The sequence below is a fragment of the Pavona decussata genome, unplaced genomic scaffold, assembly GCF_977016875.1.
Source record: "Pavona decussata unplaced genomic scaffold, jaPavDecu1.1 SCAFFOLD_114, whole genome shotgun sequence".
In the NCBI taxonomy this organism is placed as follows: Eukaryota; Metazoa; Cnidaria; class Anthozoa; order Scleractinia; family Agariciidae; genus Pavona; species Pavona decussata.
In genome coordinates, this window is record NW_028145528.1 from 5,322,501 (window position 1) to 5,342,848 (window position 20,348).

At 38.7% G+C, this 20,348-nt stretch overlaps 1 protein-coding gene, 1 long non-coding RNA gene and 2 pseudogenes across 2 annotated transcripts; 3 read left to right on the forward strand and 1 right to left on the reverse strand.

The window, feature by feature from the left end:
• Positions 1-634, reverse strand: part of LOC146470394 (uncharacterized) — a 2,081-nt pseudogene extending 1,447 nt beyond the window's left edge.
• A 141-nt stretch (positions 635-775) lies between these two features.
• LOC146470395 (uncharacterized) lies at positions 776-3,896 on the forward strand. The gene is made up of 4 exons (XM_085121932.1): positions 776-1,114; positions 1,709-1,853; positions 2,467-2,518; positions 3,696-3,896. Exons 1-4 carry the CDS (start codon positions 808-810, stop codon positions 3,894-3,896), a joined length of 705 nt encoding a protein of 234 aa, XP_084978058.1. The 5' UTR covers positions 776-807.
• Positions 3,897-6,370: 2,474 nt separating this feature from the next.
• Positions 6,371-10,826, forward strand: LOC146470396 (uncharacterized). Its single transcript, XR_014867015.1, has 3 exons — positions 6,371-6,709; positions 8,845-8,960; positions 10,619-10,826. It is a non-coding gene; the product is annotated as an uncharacterized LOC146470396 (long non-coding RNA).
• Positions 10,827-14,259: 3,433 nt separating this feature from the next.
• LOC146470397 (uncharacterized) lies at positions 14,260-15,866 on the forward strand (annotated as a pseudogene).
• The last annotated feature ends 4,482 nt before the right edge of the window (positions 15,867-20,348 follow it).

The following is a 20,348-nucleotide window of genomic DNA, read 5'->3' on the forward strand; positions in this document are numbered from 1 at the left end:
ACACTCCATTTAAACAGTACCCCCTTAAAAGCTTTTAAAGATCTCAAGACACTCTCCCCTCTAAATTCATGTTTCAAATGAGTTAAAATTCCCATTACCAAAATTCTGTGCTGTTAATTTTAAGGTTGAAAAGAACCCTTTCCAGTTGGCACCCAACCCTTAATAATTAACAAAATAGTACAACATAGTAAAATCTCTGCTGGATACACCTTACGTATGCACATGCTGCTCTTTGCAATAACACCTTTATATCACTGAATTTCGAGGGAAGTCAAAGTCACACAATGCCGCACTGTACTTCTTTGCATACAATTAAGATAGTTTCAGACAAACAAGTGGTCAAAAGGACTATTTAGATTAAATTGAACACTTACATGTGCCCTTCTTTGAATTTGCAGTTGTGGATGTTGACTGCTTTCATGGCGTCTTTTGCACCGTGGCAAGGCTCGCAATATCCCACGCTTGTACCAGCCATCCAACCCGGGGAATCTTCATCTTCCTCAAAAATCGAACAGTTGTTGCAAATGGGAATTTTACATTTCAAACATTTATATTTTGTCGTCCTAAAACACGAACTACACATGTCAGCTTCGCTAGAACTCGTCACAGAAAGTTTTGCCCGCCAGGCCCCCATGTTGTTTTTTTCTTCAACACTCTTCTACACATGTCTTAAGATAAAACTGCTGGAAAAATACATTATGATAATTTATGCATTCGATTCCGCTCATGTGAAGTACGGCGTCTGAATCAAAGCCGGTCAACAGCCGTTATTGTTCAGCACCTGTCGTGAAGGACATTTGGACCCAAATGAATGCATTGATTGTCGACATACTTACATGTAAACAGTATGATGAAGTGTGTTTGTGTGGGAATGGCAGAAACGACTCACCAGGTCATTCAGCGAGGTACTGTGTCTACACCTTGATGGAACATGCAAGCAAAGGCATGGTCAACATGTCTGCTATCGACAAGAGGGAAACTGGAGGTAATTCGGTCACCATGGGGAAGGAAGGTTTGCGTCGACTCCTAGAAAAGCTGGTGAATAGTCTCCCATTTAGCGAGCTCACAACAGATGCCTCTTCTTCTATCATAAAGCTTGTACGTGATATGAAAGGTACACCGGCTTTTGATATATTTAGTATGAAACACAGTCAACAGACAACTCCCACAATACACACTCAGGACTTTTAAAGCTGACATAATATACATATGACTTACGCACATTTGTTCTGTTACCAGTCTCTCTACCAGGGTTTTCAACAAGATATAACATAACAGCATAATCCTAAGATAAGCATACTGAACTAATGAGCACTCTAACCACATAACCATAAGGATATATGCTCAAGTGCAAAATCTTATCCAAATGTTTGTGCTTAAGTTTGTCGCCCTTATTCTTCTGTGTCTAATAAAATTATAAGCATATGGTTATGCCGCTGATGTGCTGCCTGATTTAAGCTTGCCCTATGCTTCAATATAGATGACTCTAAAGCCTGTCCATCATTTAGTTTTCTTTATAGTGAGGTGCCCACAAGGCAGAAATTGACAGGTTATAAACAATTTTTTGTATTGCCAACAATATGTACTCATTTTGGTCTTCCAGTTGCACACATATCACATGTATTACTTTATCTCCATATAAACATGGCTTTAGAATAATAGATGCTGTGTAGATTGCCAACTATTACCAATTTGATTATCCTTACAGAGAAATTCCCTCAACTAATGGAACTGTTTCACTCCCTTGATATTTGGCACAAGGCTAAGAAACTCAGCAAATGTCTTCATCAAGTAAGTTTACCAATGGAAGATAATTTATTGTGCAAACGCTATTTATCAATGAGACAACAAGAGTACAATAGAAAGATCTTCTAACAGCAAGCAGTTCGCTTGGGACACCCGAGAAATTTATTTATACTTGCAAAATTTAAAAATTGTTATAAGATAGAATGAGTTATAATATAAAAAAACAAATTCACATGTCTTAAAAATTGTCTAAGAAGCATCAATTAAAATACTTAAGGACAAAACCAACTAAAATTAGGAACAGACTTGAATACAAAAGAAATTCTAGGACAGCTTTCTTTCTGAGATGGGTGTCACTTGAGTGTAGTAACTGTTAAACACAGGGAGAAAATTCTTCATCTAGAAACAACATTTAAAACTTAAGTAAGAAGGATAGCTCACAGAGAGAGAGGCAAACAGATGGGATGTACTCTAATAAGTGAGTAGGTGTCATGCATGTAAAGCACATGTCAAAAGACAACAACAACAACAAAAAAAGAAACAAATTAAAGCCAGGTAACCCTTCCAGTGGCAAAGTCACGGATGTATCCTCCTCTATCCTTCCTCTGTGGTGAATCCGCAAAAGCCACAAATGTATCCTTCCTCCATGTCAATAGGCCATCAGGGGTTGTGATTTGAGGAGGCTATGAGTTCAGTTACGTTGCTTTTAATTCTCAACAGAAAAATGGGATGCCATCAATTCCATGTGACTCAGAAAGGGTGTAAATCGCATGTGAGCTGTTGATTGAAAATGATCATTTAATTGGAAGTTAATGGATTGTCCATAAGACTTACGAAGACAACTCGAATAAATCTTGATGAAGATTGTGAGTACAACGATTCAGCATCTGACGCCTCAACTTGTGATTCTTAGTCTGGTGATTGTGTGTGACAATTTGGTGTAATCGTCAACAAATTTTGACCCTTTCACTCCTATCCGTGCTACTTTAAGTTAAGATTAGCCAGGGATTTGTAGGATTCCAGATTTTCTTTGCACTAGATTTGTAACTTGCGGTGATCGGGAAGCCAGTCAACCATAAATTGTAGTCAACTGAAATAAAATTAACAAACGTGGAATAAATGTGATAGAATATTTTAAGCCTGGTGAACAATTGAGAATGATGTATTACTCAATAAGTGACACAGGCATACTCGGAAAAAAAATTTCACTGCGCGAGCCGGAGTGCAAATCAGGGGGTTTTCAACTCACAAATGGCTAAAATTTGTGTGCTTTGGAAGCAAACAGCTGCAGTAATGATTTAATAATTTAAATAGCACTGTGGAAACAACTCAACAGTGGTTAAGGAGGTTCTGTAAAAAATGAACAGAATTGATTGATCAAATAAATGGTATGAAAGCTGTATCAATTAGTAATTAGCATGTGAGCATAAACCTTTCATTTGATGCTTTGCTTTATTTAATGTTATTTCTTCATATACTTACATCAGCTCAAGAGGGATTCAACTTTAATTTGCAAAGACCATTGTCAGGAGCCCATTACCCGGAGCTTCCATAGGTGTCTATCCTTGAGTCAACCCTTCCCCATTTAATTTCATTTTTAGAACAGCCTTTCCTGCGAAAAACTGTTTCCAAGGATGTCCACATATACTAATAATAGCACACACTAATAATGCTGATATTGCAGATCAGTTCAATAAACATTTTATTAATGTTGGCCCACTTCTGGCCAGCAAACTTGAGAGCAGCAACGAAAACCCTTTGCAAAAAAGGAAAATGTCTATTTATATATGACACGTTTGTCAGGGCAAAAATATAAAGAGGTTACACAAATGTTTCCATTGTTAGAAGTTGTGCAGGCCTGTTACCCCTTGCTATTTCCTAACTCTATTATGAGGAAATAACCACCCTAAAAAGAACAGTTGCTTTACATCCGATATGCATTTGACAAGGGACTGTTCCCTGTCGCTGCAAAAGACGTTATCAAGCAACATATGGCATTTACCATGAGTGAGACTGAGGATGATGATAGTGATGGTGGGCATGACTATGATGACGATGATGATAGCAATGGTGATAATAATGTTGAGGATGATCCTGATGGTAGCACTTTTGATAGTGATGCTGTTAGACAGATCAGTTCTTCTGAGTGATATAACAATAAAAATGATGTGTAAAACATGATATTTTAACGCATCCCTGTACCATCATGGTGGTCTAATTTCTTGTGACCCTCCCTCTTTTCCTGTCATTTTTTTTCATAACCCTCCCTTTTGAAGGGCTCAAAAAACTGTGACCCTCCCCTGTTTTCCAACCCCCCCCCTGCTAATTTCTGACAAGTCCCTTAGGAAAGGATACTCAACTGCACAAGCGATTTTAGAAATCACTGATTCACTCAAAAAGGCTTTAAATAAGAAAATGGTTACCTTTGGTCTTTTCTTAGATTTCTCAAAGGCATTTGATACTGTGAACCATGACATTCTGTTATCAAAACTCTACCACTATGGAGTACGTGGAACTCCCTTTAACTGGTTTAAAAACTACTTACATAATCGCACTCAGTTTGTTAAGATTGGCAATACTAAATCAGCTATGAAACAATTGTTTGTGGCATACAACAAGGGTCAACGTTAGGCCTACTTTTATTTTTACTTTATATTAATGACTTGCCACAATGCTCTAAGAAACTATCATTTCGAATTTTTGCTGATGACACAAACATGTTTTACACATGTGATAAGTTACAGCATCTTGAAACCATCATGAATGAAGAACTAAAATTAGTTTTTAAGTATTGCAACATTAACAAGCTTTCTATTAATCTTGCTAAGACAAACTATATGGTAATCTCATCTCCAAAATTAAATAGAAGTATACATATACATAATACTGAAGGGAAAAGTCAAATAAAATATTAAGGTGTATACATTGATCAAAATTTACACTGGGGACCACAGATTCAACACAGGAACAATAAATTGGGTAAAAATGCTGGTATCAAAAAAATTAAGACATGACGAACTTAGGCCTCAAAAAGAATTCTCTCCGGGAACTGTAAAATGATGCCTGGGTGTGCCCAGTAAAGACGACAGACATAGATCAGCACGGTGTTGGGCCGAATCAGGGAATGTGTTGAAGCAATTATCTTAACTGATCTCAGCCGCGAATCAAATCACGTTAGAGAACTTGCTTTCGCGTGAAACGTGCTTTTTTTTACTATCTTCTAAGTCCCGTTTACACGCATTTCAATTAGCAGTATCTTGTAGTGATTTCACGCACAATAAAGCGCACAGTATGGAAAGAAAGGGTACACATCGCCAATGTCGACATTCTTACGTTCTGTTTTCAATAAATGCAAAGCAAGCAATCGAAAGATACGGCAAGGCAAGAAACATCGTTCTAATTTAAAATCGCCAAAATAATCTGCTGTTGTATGCTGAATTGTAACGAGAGCGGAAAAACGTAAAAGAAAAAAAATCTCTCACGCGACTTGCAAGAAACGCGCGAGGCTGTTAACACGTTCGTTTACATCGTCAGGCCATGTTTGAAATGTCCTTTACGTCAGGGTGTTGTGTTGTTCTTTAGAACACAGCACGATCGCGCTTGTTAGTATGCGTTGAAAGGTTAAAATTTTACAGTCCCGTTAATATTCTTCTTTAGGGGGTCTTTCAAAGCATCATGCATTTGACTGCTAAGCCATCCGAAGCACTGCTCTTCATATGGAGAAAGCTGCACCAAAGATGGCAACTTTGTTTGAAGGTTCCAGTCTTTGGAGGGTCACAAGCGCTTCTCTTGATCGCGAAAAAAAATGGGTACATTCTTACCGAGAAAATTTGTGGAACGCGGACGACAGATTTTGCGAAAAGCAAAATATTTGGACGTTTTCCTGACGAGATAAAAAGCATTTTATATTAGCGCGGGAACTTTTCCCCGCAAAATCCACCTCGTACTCTTCCAATTCACTCCAGCAGCGTGCCGACTACTACGTCTTTTGCATCGCAAAGAGTTTCCGTTGGATGGCCTGGTTTGTTCACCGTTGTTCAAGTCTGTGGTGCAGTCCGTAAATCAGTTGCTGTAGACTTCGATCCTGGCGAGTTTCAGGATTTTGGTTCTGGTGTGAATTTTGATCGAAGCCAATTCTTAGCCCTCAACCCCGAACTAGAGGAGAGAAGAGAGTCAATCGTCTCTCTTGAACTGCAGCTAAAATCTCTCCAACCTCACATTTGTGAGCTGGAGAGTAATACAGACATCAGCTGGGATTCTACGGCCGCTTCAGACGTTCAACCTTTGTCTTGCTCCTGGCCATCGACGCCATCTTCTGACCGTGTTAGCCCATCTTCGTCATTTTTTTTTCAATTCAATTCAATTTCATTTTTCACAAGTACAACGAGATTCAATACAATACATAAAAAACAATGAACATTTATAATACAAGGAGCATTAAAAACAATTAGGATAAATTTGTTAGGCTGAGTGTGAGCAGTGCCCAAAGGAGCATGCTGATTTCGAGTTGGGCACTGCTTACGATGGAAGAGAAAATTATTTCGGTGGAAGAGAAAATTATTTGGGAAGGTTTGAAAAAGAAAAAGAAAAAGAGCGTGCTAAGCGTGCTTAGCGTGCCCGTCATCATCTTACCGCAGTTTCATTCAGAAAACAAAGAACAGTCCTGACTGCGGAATAATTACGCAAAACAGAAAAGTATTGGCTAAATGTAAGGAGGTGACGACTTCTCTTGACGGTGTCTCCGAGAAGTATCATGAGAAATCGATTGCTTGTGTGCTGGGAAACGGCTGGGAAAAAGGCAAGAGAGGTTTCTCTGAGCTTTTGTCCTCGGAAACTCACACTCGCGTTCTTTGAAGTATGAGAGTCCCGGACTGGGTACTTTTGTACTTCAAACTCCAAGCAAAGCTACCCGATTCAGGGTGGCAAACACTGCTTAATTTATCTCAACTTGAGGGAAAGTGGGGTAAGTATTATTATTATTTTTATTACTATTATTATTATAAATAAAGAATTATTTTTTAAATTTTATTTAAATTATTATTATTATTATTATTATTATTATTATTATTATTATTATTATTATTATTATTACAGTCAACTCTCTCATAAGCGACCACCCTTTTGATTTTTTCTCATCTATTCATTCTTGTGATGAAACTTTGTATAACATTGTTCATGGTTCATTTTGAAACAAATCACTGTAACAGTTCCCATTTAGCTACAGATCTACTTATAGCCATCTTTTCTGTCTGTAAACTGTTGTTATCTGTCAGCAGTCCCGGAAAGCGTCACCAAAATTGAACTTTTGTCACTTTTGAGTAATGATGAACAAGCGATCATACGCGATTATGTTGGGTGGTTGCTTACCGGAAACAGAAAACAAAAGAATATGTGTAATTGCTGGCCTTAAAAGTGGTCTTGGTCTCTTAGGAAATTTGAGTAGTGGTCGCCTATTAGGGAGCTCTTGAAATGGTACTTGACTGAGAAACAAAACGGTTGTTTACGAGGTGGTTGCTTATGGGAGGTGGTCGCTTACGAGAAGTGGTCGCTATGAGAGAGTTGACTGTATTATTATTATTATTATTATTATTATTATTATGATTATTATTATCATTATTATTATTATTATTATTATTATTATTATTATTATTGTTATTATTATTATTATTATTATTATTCCATGCCAGACCTTTATTGCCAGTTGGGGTTATTGGCCGGGACCAGACCTCACCCAGGGGTCTAGGGTCAACAACTGTCACAACAAATCCGTTCGGTCCAACTTTATTTCCTCTCCCTTCTATGACAGAACCTTCCTGAGAATGTGTGCTGCTCCAAGCAAACAGGCCTTCTGGATTGCTTCAAATGATAGATGAATCCCCAGGTCTGCTAGAAAGTCCTTGTGTCTTGTGGTTAATGGTTTCCAAAGTTCCAATAAAATCATTATTATTACATGTACTTTAAGTAATTGTAATCAATGGGTGCCATCCTCAATTTGTTCTGCATGCATTTGCACAGGCAGCCCAATTCAAACACAACATTAGACTCGCGGTCTCCCATTGTCGGCCACGATTATTGTTGATTGCTTGATTTTCTACCTTATCATTATTATAATATTGTTGTTGTAAAATGTTCTTGTTGTTACTCAAGACATTCAATTTCTATAATTAATTTTCATCATGACATTTGTCCAACTTAAATGCTTGCTCCACTATTGTACTCTTTAAAAACAAAGATACATGTACTAATAGTTGATCTTTGAATAGTTTTATAATAATAATAATAATAATAATAATAATAATAATAATAAAGTAATTTCGGGTCAGGAATCAAGGGAGGAAACGTAACGACTTTGTATTGGTCATGTAATTTGCTTAAGTTGTCTTGAAGGTTAACATAGTGGTTTGTGGGAATAAGGTGGATTTCACAAAATACAGTTTATCTACTGCACTACAACAGATTTTGAGTCTGAAGAATCGCCCATAAGTTGATATACAGATCAATACGCATGCAATCTGTACTCTAGTACTGTCAGACTGTAAAATATGGCAGACATTAATGTTATATATTTTTTGACCGAGATAAAGGCGCATGACATCTGAAAGAAAAATTTACCAATCATTCTATTAGCAACTGCATGTGTTAATATTAGGCATAACTGTAGAATTTCAACTTTTGCTCAACATTTTCAACTAACAATAATATTTGTTACTGATTGCACAACTTCATTCAAATAAGGAGACTAGGACTGAATGTGATAAAATAAATAACCTGCCACATAATCATCTTCATTGATTTGTTCAGTCAGGGGACCAGCTCAATTTGTGAATAAACTTGTAGTTTTGACAGAAAAATTCCTGTTTCAACAAAGCTGCGCCTGCGATATTGATGGTCATCGAAATTGTGACACAACATCCTGCTCAAAATCCTGGCTGACTCGAGGTTCTGACTCGAATTCCTGACTCCAGATCCTCACTTGAGATATTGACTTGAAGGCTGCACATGTAAATGTATGTGGTAGTGTTGATAGCTCAAAATTTTATTACCTCTGGTTATAATTTTTTTTGCCTTTTTTGAATTAATAATTATTATTTGTTTCAGTTACACTAGATTACAAGGCCCTTTTACTTCTGCTTGATAAACCAGATTGCAAAGATTTTCTTCTTGGTGGAAAAGGCTATGGTGTAGAATTCTGTGCATTTTGTGATGCCATAAGAGTAAAGTAAATTTATTATTATAGCTACAGCTAACTTACTTTCATAAGTTTCTGGTCAATTCATTTTCATTGATGCTTGATACCTTTAAAATTATCTCCTGAATATCTGTTTAATATGGTACTCTTACTATCAGTGGAAAGCTAGCAAAGTGTAACATTGATGAACAGGAGTGGGTATTTTATAGCCAGGGACATCAATAGGTGCGGTTACACACAGCACGGTAAATGGCATTTCCCGTGGTAAATTGTCCTGCAGTACATCACACTTGGGTTTTAGTGTACCGTGGTTCCAGCGGTTACACGCTAATAGCGATTTCCCAAGGTAAAACAAAATAATGTCATGCAAATGTGGCGGGAAATTGAATTGCAACTTCTTGAGTGATGATTACGTTGTATATATATTTACAAGTGCATTAATGGACTTATGGACCACTCTATGAATTTACTAACAAACAGTGACATTCATAATTATAATGCAAGGAACAAAGACATGCTCAGACTACCCCGTGTTACCAGAAATTGGGGAAAGCAGAGAGTTTGCCATCACTCTCTAAAAGACTGGAATGAATTAGAGAGAGAGACCAGAAATGCAACGAATATTGCTACTTTTAAGCGAAACATGTTTGCCAGGTTTTTTAATTAACCCTATCGGTAAGAATTTTTGTAGTTTTAGCTTTTTTGCTTTTATCATTTTTTATTTTTTGTCAATTTGAAGTTTTTAACCCCATCGATGATATCTTTGAAGTTTTAGCTACCAGTTTGAATTGCTGTTTTTATCATTTTGTAATTTTGTCTTATATATTGTATTTTTTAACCTTTTGTAGATTTAATCTTTATAGGACCTTTCTGAAAACCACATTTAGTGAACGAAAGCTTCCTAATAAAAGATTATTATCATTATGATTCAAGAGAATTAGCGTGCCTCATATCTATCTTTCTCTTGCTATCACGCCAACGACTTTCCGCTTACCTTTTTATGCGATACTTGATGCAAAGGAGATTTCAAAGGTGGCGGTTGCCTGCAATGATACAACAGAGTACTGCTGTCTTAGCTAGAAGAATTCAACGTTGAGGAACTAAAGTGCGAGCACGTCGAAGTGTTTGGAGTCTTCCTCGACCACAGCTTTGGTTTGAAAGATTGCTAAATGATGGATCGCTTGATGGCTGGTGGAAAGAAAACTTTCGGGTTTCCAGAGCCACTTTTGAATACATCTGTAGATTAGTTGGGCCAGCGTTATCACGACAAGATACTGCCATGAGAGTCGCAGTTCCTGTGGAGAAAAGAGTGAGCTGCGAAGAAATTTTGCTGTCAAACGGAGCATCATGATTGGCTCTTGTACCTTGGGCATCAAAACACCAAAGCAATTTACCACGTTAAATGTCATGGGCGCTTCGTGTGATCTTTTTGACGTATCCATGGATATTTAACACGCGAAATTTACTTCGGGAAACGTCGGTCACACTACTAAATACAGTTTCCCGTGGTAAAAGGGCCCCGTGTAACCGCACCTAATAGTTTTAGACTCTTTATTGATGCCAAAAGACACTTTATCATGATACATTGAAATTTTTTAATTTGAGTGTGTGATTATATTAAGCATCCTGAATATTGTTTGAATTCTTATTGGTCTGACTAATCCCAACTGTTTCTAATTTTAGGCTTGCACATGTCATGGTGTGGCCACAGATCGGTAATCATTTACCTGGAAATAACAGCAAACTGGGGCATTCATTTGCCAGTTTCTCCTTCTCTTTTCTTTTTTCTTTTCTTTTTTTCTTCTCCAATTTAAATCAACTGATTTTCCATTATAACTTGAATTAGTTAGGCTAAACTAAAATATCTGTTGTGACCTTGGGTAATCATTTACCTGGAAACAACAACAAACTGGGGCATTCATTTGCCTGTTTCTACTTTTCGATAATTTTTTCACTTTTCACCAATAAAAATCAATAGAGTTTCCATTTTGACTTGAATTAGTTAAAGGCCTCAATTAAATTATTGAAGAGTAGATGTCTGTTGTGACCTTGGGTAATCCTTTACCTGGAAAAACAGCAAACGGGGGCATTCATTTGCCTGTTTCTCCTTTTCTTTTCTTTTTTCTTCTCCAATTCAAATCAACTGATTTTCCATTCTAACTTGAATTAGTTAGGCTAAACTAAAATATCTGTGGTGACCTTGGCTAGTCATTTACCTGGAAACAACAACAAACTGGGGCATTCATTTACATGTTTTTCCTTTTCTTTTTTTCTTCTTCTCCAATTTAAATCAACTGATTTTCCATTCTAACTTGAATTAGTAAGGCTAAACTAAAATATCTGTTGTGACCTTGGGTAATCCTTTACCTGGAAACAACAACAAACTGGGGCATTCATTTGCCCGTCTACTTTTTAATAATTTTTTCTTCAATCTGAATCAATAGTTTCAATTTTACCTTGAATTAGATAAGCTAAAATTAATTATTGAAGAGTAAATATCTGTTGTGAGCCTGGGTAATCCTGACAAACCGGGGCATTCATTTGCCCGAACTGACCTTGGCCAAGAATAGTGCTCTTGGTCCTAACCCGATTAAACAGCCAACACTTAAATAATTTTTGCGAACGTTTTGTTAGGTTAAAAGGACGTTAAATCAGATTTTTCACTTGTTGTGAGTAACAAGTCATAGTTTTCATAGCTTTCCCGGTTAGATTTGTCAGTTACCAAAACTGAGATGTTTGTTTGGTGCCGGGTTCAGTGTGGACGGAAGTGCGTTCTCTACAAATTTTTCAAGTTGTTTGGCTGCACAACATTGTAGCATAGACTCTTAAAGTCAATTGATTTTTTGTCAAATTTACACTCATAAAAAAAACGCCCCGCGCGTAAGTTTGATTTGATGATAGCTTGTTGTTAGTGGCAGGTTTCTAAATAGGTTTCCTTGTCACTATCAACTTATAGTATTCGAGGATAGTTTAACAAACGTAGCTATACAATTTAGCGATTTGTTCGTCTTTTTATCAGTTAATTTATGACGTGGGCAATACTTTTCCCGCAAAGATTTTTTCGCATCCTTCATAATAGCTTTTGCTGTGAGGGCCATGGCGCGACATTTGGTTTCCCGCATTAAGTGCCGGCAATAAACAAAGGCTTCAAAAAATGTATCTCATCTTCTAATTGTTTGCCTTCGAATTTCAAATGTTTTGCCTTGATTTCTAGAGAACTCGCCATGTTTCATAATCAAAGCGGCATACCTATGCGAATTGTGCCAAAATGAGTGTCTGCTCTGAAAAAAAAAATTAAGCGTTTCTTGTCGCTTATATCACAGGTTAGTCTTGCCATATTTAGAGGCGCAGCAGTAGTTTTAAATAAGTTAAAATAAATTGAAGTTGGAAGAAGTTGAGGTCTCATTCTCAGTTACCACGATTAAACTACACAAACCATCAAAGAGGCAGCGAGAGCTTGTAGTTATCGAACTAACAGCGGAACGCCCCTAATTGAAAGAACTAAGCGAAATCTTTTTTAAATCTGGATTGGCTTTGCGAGACATGGCATCTGGAAAATAACTTTTAATGTCAAAATGTACCTTAGTCGGGGGTTTAATTTTACGCTCTGCATGTGCTTTGCCGATCAATAAGTTCGAAAAAAGCGTTACCGCAAACATTACACCAACACATTACACTTAATTTTCATCGGCTAACGATAATGAATAATTACAGAGCTGCCACTTTTGCATTTGTAGGGTATAAAATTTGGGAAAAAATTCCTTGTAAATTAAAAAAAGCTCTCATATAATAGCTTGTACAAGCAGTACAAATCGTACCTTTTAAATACCCAATATATCATTACTATTGTTTTTTATGTAAAAATGGTAGTAAGTTTCTATTATTGCACTTTTATTATTCTTTACTTTTTTTTTGCTCTAGTTAGTTGCACATTATAGGCCAGTTGCACGTGGCAGTGACCAAGTCGAAAGCCTAAGCTCCTTTGGTCACTGCGCACACTTAACTTTTCACATTTATGTAATTTAAGGCTGTCTTTATGTTACTTTTCTTATAAATTGTAATTTCCTTTTATTGTGAACCATTGAAATAGTGCATAATAATAAAAAACTTGAAACCTTGACTGCAGGGTGTGCAAAAGACAAAAATGGCGGCTAAAGGGGAAATCAAGAAGTTCCCTTATTTTTCTTTCTTTTCTTGTTTTCTTCCATTGTCCATTTACGGTAGGCATCAGCCATTGTTAGACTGATGCTGTTCTAAATTGTAAACTATGGCCTCGATGTGGGGTGCAGGAATTGTACAGCATGATTGTAATTTTAGCACTCGAGGATGTTGGAAAAGCTTTGTTTGTCTTGCAACATCTTAGACTTAGGTAAACATTTTATTTGCCAGAAGTATTTACTCGACTACAGTGCCGTGATTTTATGGTACCTAGTAATATAACTTATACAACTGGGCCCAGTCGTTCAAAGTCCGATTAAGCTAATCCTGGATTAACGTGAACTTTGATTTGAGTTTGATTACTAATCAGTAAAGATTCTTCCAAAAGATTTTTGGCCCTCAGTTTTGACTTAAACTTTTCTTTACCTTTAGCTTGAAATTAGGCTTTAAAACGACTTTAAAACGACTTTTAAAGAGCGAACTGGAAACTTCATTAAACTTTTAATCGTAGATTAGCGTTAATCGGCTTTCGAACAACCCGGTCTTGTAGTTTACTCTCGAACTAAACGTGTTCGATTGCATTTCTACATCAGTTCATAGAGCTAGCAACTTGGCAACTTTAGCGCCTTGTTTTATTTCCAAGCTAGCAACTACTTACAGCATGACAGCCAAATCGACAGATCAAACGTTTGTAGCAAACAGCAATGATAGCGATAAACAAGATACACTTGCGGTGTTCTTGGAGACTTCCTTAAGTTCCTGAATACTTGAAGCGAGTTCGCAAGTGTTCGGGGTGCAAGCTGCCCCATGATGTCCATTCGTGGGGACCTCCTGGCCCTTATTGTACCAGACCAGCTGAGTACATGGAAGCAGATCAGGAGGACGAAGGAGCCCTGCAGCAACAGCTGCAAAAACTTAAACTTGCGGAGCTAGAGTTGGCAAAGGCTTTGTGTATCAGGTAACTCAAAAAGGCAATCGCTGAGAGTCAGCAATGTCTCGTGCACCTACAGCAGAAACCGCCGCTACCCAGTCACAAAAGCTCATCACAGACAAGTACATCGTCGGTACAAGTATCAGCCCCGCCATCCAGCCAAATTACAGCCTCAAACGCCGCTTCATCAGCCATTTCAGCAGCAAATCCCTCCACTTCGTTCGCCATCGTCACCATGTCTTTTACAACAACAGCTCCTGTGACTCCACTGGATATGTTACTGGCCGGCTACCAAACAGGCGCGGCACCTCAGGCGGTAAACAATCCAGATGGGCATCTTGCCGAACCACAAGCGGCTCAGGAGTCTCAGATGTTTGTCAAACCTGCAAAGCTGGCTAAGGGTGAGGAGATATTAAGAATAATAGATTTTATCGACAAGATTGTGTCTACTGTGGAGGACAGAGCTTTATCAGAACTCGGAGCCACAAAACTTGTGGTCTAATACGGGCCTAAAAAGCCCAAACTTCAGTAAGTACCTATCGCCCAGTGGGTGATTGCTAATATTAGAATATTTTATGCTACTTAGTGCCACTAAGCTGCCATCCCCACAGCATGTGCAGCATTATCTAGCGTACACTATAAAAATTATGGAGCTCAGCACCAAATTCACATGGTGCTCTGGTTAGCGGTAAGAAGCATGCATGCAAATTTCCGTAGCTTATCCTCAACTCCACGAAGGAAAGATCAAATGCGTCTGACCCTCGGTGGAGACTAGTTTCTTCAAAGTGCCTAGACGTATCAAGATACATGAAAAAAAAAAAACAAAAGAAAAGAAGAAAGGAAAATTGCATAAGGCCACAAAGTTAAAGAGGTAAATGCCAAGTAGTCACTACCCGTGGAAGTATCTTTCTCCTGCCACCAAAACCAAACGTCTAGGGAACGTTCGTCAACAACAATCAAGGCTGAGCAAACAAGTGCTGTGATTTTACAAACAAACGAAGATTGAGTTGCTGGGTGAACAATCTAAGCAGCTATGTCAGCTCAGTCAAGCAATAGAAGCAATAGTCCGGAACAGGACAGAGGATATAGCTGGTGCTATTGACATAGATGGAGATAGATACCCTTTGCCTGAAGCTGCTAAACGTCCTGCTCATCACCTGCACTCCCTTCTTATGTGGGAGCTATCCTTTTTGGTTGTTTGGCTGTACTGCTACCTGACAAGCGACAATGCGCTACTTATGCAGCTGAGATTTTTCAAAGCCTATTTAACATACATTGGAGGTGTTATTCAAAATGGAATAGGTGCAGAGTTTGTCCTCTCCTTGGGTGTTCTTGTGCCATCAACAATGACTCATGAAGAAAGGTTTTAGGAGTTGCTAGGGACAACTTTGAGAGCGACATATGCCCCAAGTGTACAAAATTGTATAGACCAGAAGATTGCCTATGAAGAGTCAGGAATCAAGGTCAGCTAATTTTTTGCGATGACATTTTATTTCCAAGGTCCAGGAACACGCTGGCATGCGGTAGCAAGCTTGTTCAAAAAGTCATCTTGAAGATTGGTTTGCCAAAGTATTATTCTCTCAAAGTGTACTGCTACAAGAGTGTGATTCATGTGCTAGAGACAGGTTTGAAACATCCAAACTTTAAAGAAGCATGTGAACATTGGTGCGATTGTCAAACTGATGAGCAATTATATGGCAACATCTACTATGGTAAAGCTTGGAAATCCTTTCATCGATGGAATGACAGGAAGTTTTGGCGTGATGTTTACTGTGGACTGGTTTCAAACATACAAACACTGCAAAGACATATCTGTTGGAGTACTATACGCGTTCATCATGACCCTTCCTAACTCAGAGCGATTCAAGTGGGAAAAAGTGATTATTGTTGGAATTATTCCTGCACTGTCTAAAAAGCCATCATCACTAAACTCTTTACTGAACCCACTGGTAGACAAAGTTAATGAGCTGTGGCATGGTATTAAAGTCACAACTAGGAAATCTCCTATTCATAGAGCGGAGATACGTGCTGCACTCATTTGTGGTGCAGCTGACATACCGGCTGCAACGAAACTGTGTGGTTTTCTTGGACATAGTGTGAACCATGGTTGTTCACACAGCAACAAGTTTCCCCCTCGTGGTTTTGGTGAAAAGAAGGATTACAGCAGGTTTAATCGCAGCACGTGGCCTGAAAGAAACCGACAATTATGCATGACAAAACGCTAGAAAGATAGAGTTCAACTCTAGACCAGAACTAAAGAATTTACGCGTTCTCTGAACAGATGGAGTGCTGGCCCTCTGCGCCATTCCTAGACGGATGTCCAAAACAGCCTTTCCTGCGAAACTGTTTCTGAAAATCTCCACATATGACTGCAGAGTGCGCAAAAGAATGGCGGCTGAAGGGGAAATCAAGAAGTTCCCTTATTTTTTCTTCCATTGCCCATTTATGACCAAGGAAAACTGGTTACCCATAAGCATGCATGCAAAGTTGCATAAGATTTGGCATACTGCTTATCCTCACCGAAACGTCTTGAGGGAAAGATCAAATGCGTCTGACCCGCAATGGAGATGAGTTTGTTCCAAGTGCCTAGAGGTGTCAGGATAAGTGAAGAAAAAAATAAAGAAGAAAGGAAAACTGGATAAAACCACAAAGTTGAAGAGGTAAATGCCAAGTAGTCACTACCCGCGAAAATATCTTTCTCCTGCCACCAAAACCAAATGTCTAGGGAACGTTCGTCAACAACAATCAAGGCTGAGCAAACAAGTGCTGTGATTTTACAAACAAACGAAGATTGAGTTGCTGGGTGAACAATCTAAGCAGCTATGTCAGCTCAGTCAAGCAATAGAAGCAATAGTCCGGAACAGGACAGAGGATATAGCTGGTGCTATTGACATAGATGGAGATAGATAACCTTTGCCTGAAGCTGCTAAACGTCCTGCTCATCGCCTGCACTCCCTTCTTATGTGGGAGCTATCCTTTTTGGTTGTTTGGCTGTACTGCTACCTGATAAGCGACAATGCGCTACTTATGCAGCTGAGATTTTTGAAACCCTTCTTGACATACATTGGAGGTGTTATTCAAAATGGAATAGGTGCAGAGTTTGTCCTCTCCTTAGCTGTTCTTGTGCCATCAACAATGACTCATGAAGAAAGGTTTTAGGAGTTGGTAGGGACAACTTTGAGAGCGACATATGCCCCAAGTGTACAAAATTGTATAGACCAGAAGATTGCCTATGAAAAGTCAGAAATCAAAGTCAGCTAATTTGTTGTGATAGCATTTTATTTCCAAGGTCCAGGACAAGGATGGCATGCGGTAGCAAGCTTGTTCAAAACGTCATCTTGAAGATTGGTTTGCCAAAGTATTATTCTCTCAAAGCGTACTGCTACAAGAGTGTTTTAATTGATGTGCTAGAGACATGTTTGAAACATCCAAACTTTGAAGAAGCATGTGAACATTGGTGCGATTGTCAAACTGATGAACAATTATATGGCAACGTCTACTATAGTAAAGTTTGGAAATCCTTTCATGGGTAAAACAACAGGAAGTTTTGGCTTGATGTTTACTGTGGACTGATTTCAAACATACAACAACTGCAAAGACATATCTGTTGGAGTACTATACATGTTCATCATGACCCTTCCTCGCTCAGAGCGATTCAAGTGGGAAAATGTGATTATCGTTGGAATTATTCCTGCACTGTCTAAAAAGCCATCATCACTAAACTCTTTACTGAGCCCACTGGCAGTCAAAGTTAATGTGCTGTGGCATGGTATTAAAGTCTCAACTAGGAAATCTCCTATTCATAGAGCGGAGATACGTGCTGCACTCATTTGTGGTGCAGCTGACATACCGGCTGCAACGAAACTGTGTGGTTTTCTTGGACATAGCGCGAACCATGATTGTTCACACAGCAACAAGTTTCCCCCTCGTGGTTTCGGTAAAAAGAAGGATTACAGCAGGTTTAATTGCAGCACATGGCCCGAAAAAACCGACAATTACCCCTGACAAAACGCTAGAAAGATAGAGTTCAACTCTAGACCAGAACTAAAGAATTTGCGTGTTCTCAGAACAGATGGAGAGCTGGTTCACTGCGCCATTCCTAGACAGATGTCCAGAACAACCTTTCTCGCGAAAAACTGTTTCCGAAGATGTCCACATATGACTGCAGAGTGTACAAAAAAATGACGGCTAAAGGGGAAATCAAGACATTCCCTTATTTTTTCTTCCATTGTCCATTTATGACCGAGGAAAACTGAACACAGGTAAGAAGCATGCATGCATAGTCGCGTAAGATTTAGAAAATTGCTTCTCCTTACTGAAACGTCTCAAAAGAAAGATCAAATGTGTCTGACCCTTGGTGAAGTTGAGTTTGTTTTAAGTGCCTAGAGGTGCCCAACTACGTGAAGAAAAAAGTAAAGAAGAAAGGAAAATTGGATAAAGTCACAAAGTTAAAGAGGTAAATGCCAAGTAGTCACTACCCGTGGAAGTATCTTTATCCTACCACCAAAACCAAACGTGTAAGGAACATTTGTCAGCAACAATCAAGGCTGAGCAAACAAGTGCTGTGATTTTACAAACAAACGAAAATTGAGTTGCTGGGTGAATAATCTAAGGAGCTATGTCAGCTCATTCAAGAAATAAAAGCAATAGTCCGAAACAGGACAGAGGATATAGCTGGTGCCATTGACACAGATGGAGATAGATACCCTTTGCCTGAGGCTGCTAAACGTCCTACTCAATGCTTGCACTCCCTTTTATGTGGGAGCTATCCTTCTTGGTTTTGGCTGTACTGCTACCTGATAAGCGACAATGCACTACTTATGCAGCGGAGATGTTTGAAAGCATTCTTGACCTGCATTGGAGGTGTTATTCAAAAAAGAATAGGTGTAGAGTTTGTCCTCTCCTTAGCTGTTCTTATGCTATCAACATATTTGAGCGGCGATCAAATGGTGAAGATGGAAGATTCTTACCTCGGTATGCTACATAAGGATTCTTACTCAGACTACAACTATTACGGTTCCCAAGTCTACGTTCCAGCCGAATCTCCAGGGCCAAGTACTGTCTAATTTGTGCATCCCTATACAAACCGACCAAATACACATCTGTATGCAAACCATCCGAGTAAGTCAAAGTAGCAACTGCCTCTGCTGGAGTTGAACAAATTCAAGGAACAAAAAAACTAGAATACCAGCAATAATATGCCAAGGCAGCATATTCGATCCAAGCGGTTAACGGATCACCATAAGCCCATGACTCCTGAGATCTCATGTAACCTTTCCCGTGAACAGCACGCAAGCGATGGTGTTTATTTCCGTGTCATTGACACTTGTGGTTAACAAATATTTTGCTGTGTCTCAGTGCGACCACGCTTGACAAATTGAAAATTTGGCAGAAACAAATTTTGTCGAGATTTTGGAAAGGCCAAGCAAATTTTGTCAGTCCAGTGCATCTGGACCGTTATTGTGATGTTTTGATGTTTGTTACACTGCTTGAGCAGTGTGACGGAAGTTGAAGAGCTAGTGCATTTGTCTCCGCCGCAAATCCCCGCACAAATGCTATCGACAATAGTAAAAAACGAACAAGACATTGTTTGTCCGTGAAATTGCCCATCAATCAACTCTGGTTTTAGATGTAATGTTTCAGAGATATGGATAAGTAGATTTGTTTATTTAGAGAATGATGAAATATTTGCTTTTCGTGGGAACAGTTGGCAAGATCATCTATTGAAACTGCCTAGTTATACCTCCCATTCTAAAGTCTGAGGTATTGGAACGTATCCATGATGGTCATCAGGGCATGACCAGGTGTCGTGACAGAACTACTATGTCAGTTTCGTGGCGAGGCATTGGTCATGAAATTCAAAACAAAGTTTCGATGTGTGACATTTGCCAAAACATTTTATCCACTCAGAGAAAGCAACCACTAATTACTACGCCTCTACCAGAAAGGGCTTGGAAGATTGGTGCAGACTTGTGCGAACATTAAGGGAAGTAGTTCCTTGTGGTCATTGACTATTATTCAAGATTTCCCAAGATAATTTTCATGTCCAGTACCACCAGTGACGATGCTGTGATTAATGAGCTCAAGGACATATTTGCCCAATGGGGAGTACCACACGAAATTGTGAGTGACAATGGACCACAATTCTCCTCTGATCAGTTCCGTAAGTTTAGCCAAGAGTATGACTTCAAGCATACTACCACTGGTTCTTATTATCCACAAGCAAGTGGTGAATCACAAAGTGGAATTCACATTGGCAAGAAGATACTATGGCAGTATGATCCTTTCTTTTGGACTCATACAGCCACAGGTGCAAGTACTTAC

What these genes read in the sequence shown, in the direction of transcription:
- LOC146470395 (XM_085121932.1), top strand. Translation starts at nt 808, where the DNA reads ATGAATGCATTGATTGTCGACATACTTACATGTAAACAGTATGATGAA. An exon ending in TTATCAATGAGACAACAAGA is followed by an intron (nt 1,854 to 2,466) that starts GTACAATAGAAA and finishes AATTCTCAACAG; the next exon opens with AAAAATGGGATGCCATCAAT. An exon ending in AGAAAGGGTGTAAATCGCAT is followed by an intron (nt 2,519 to 3,695) that starts GTGAGCTGTTGA and finishes GCATTTGACAAG; the next exon opens with GGACTGTTCCCTGTCGCTGC.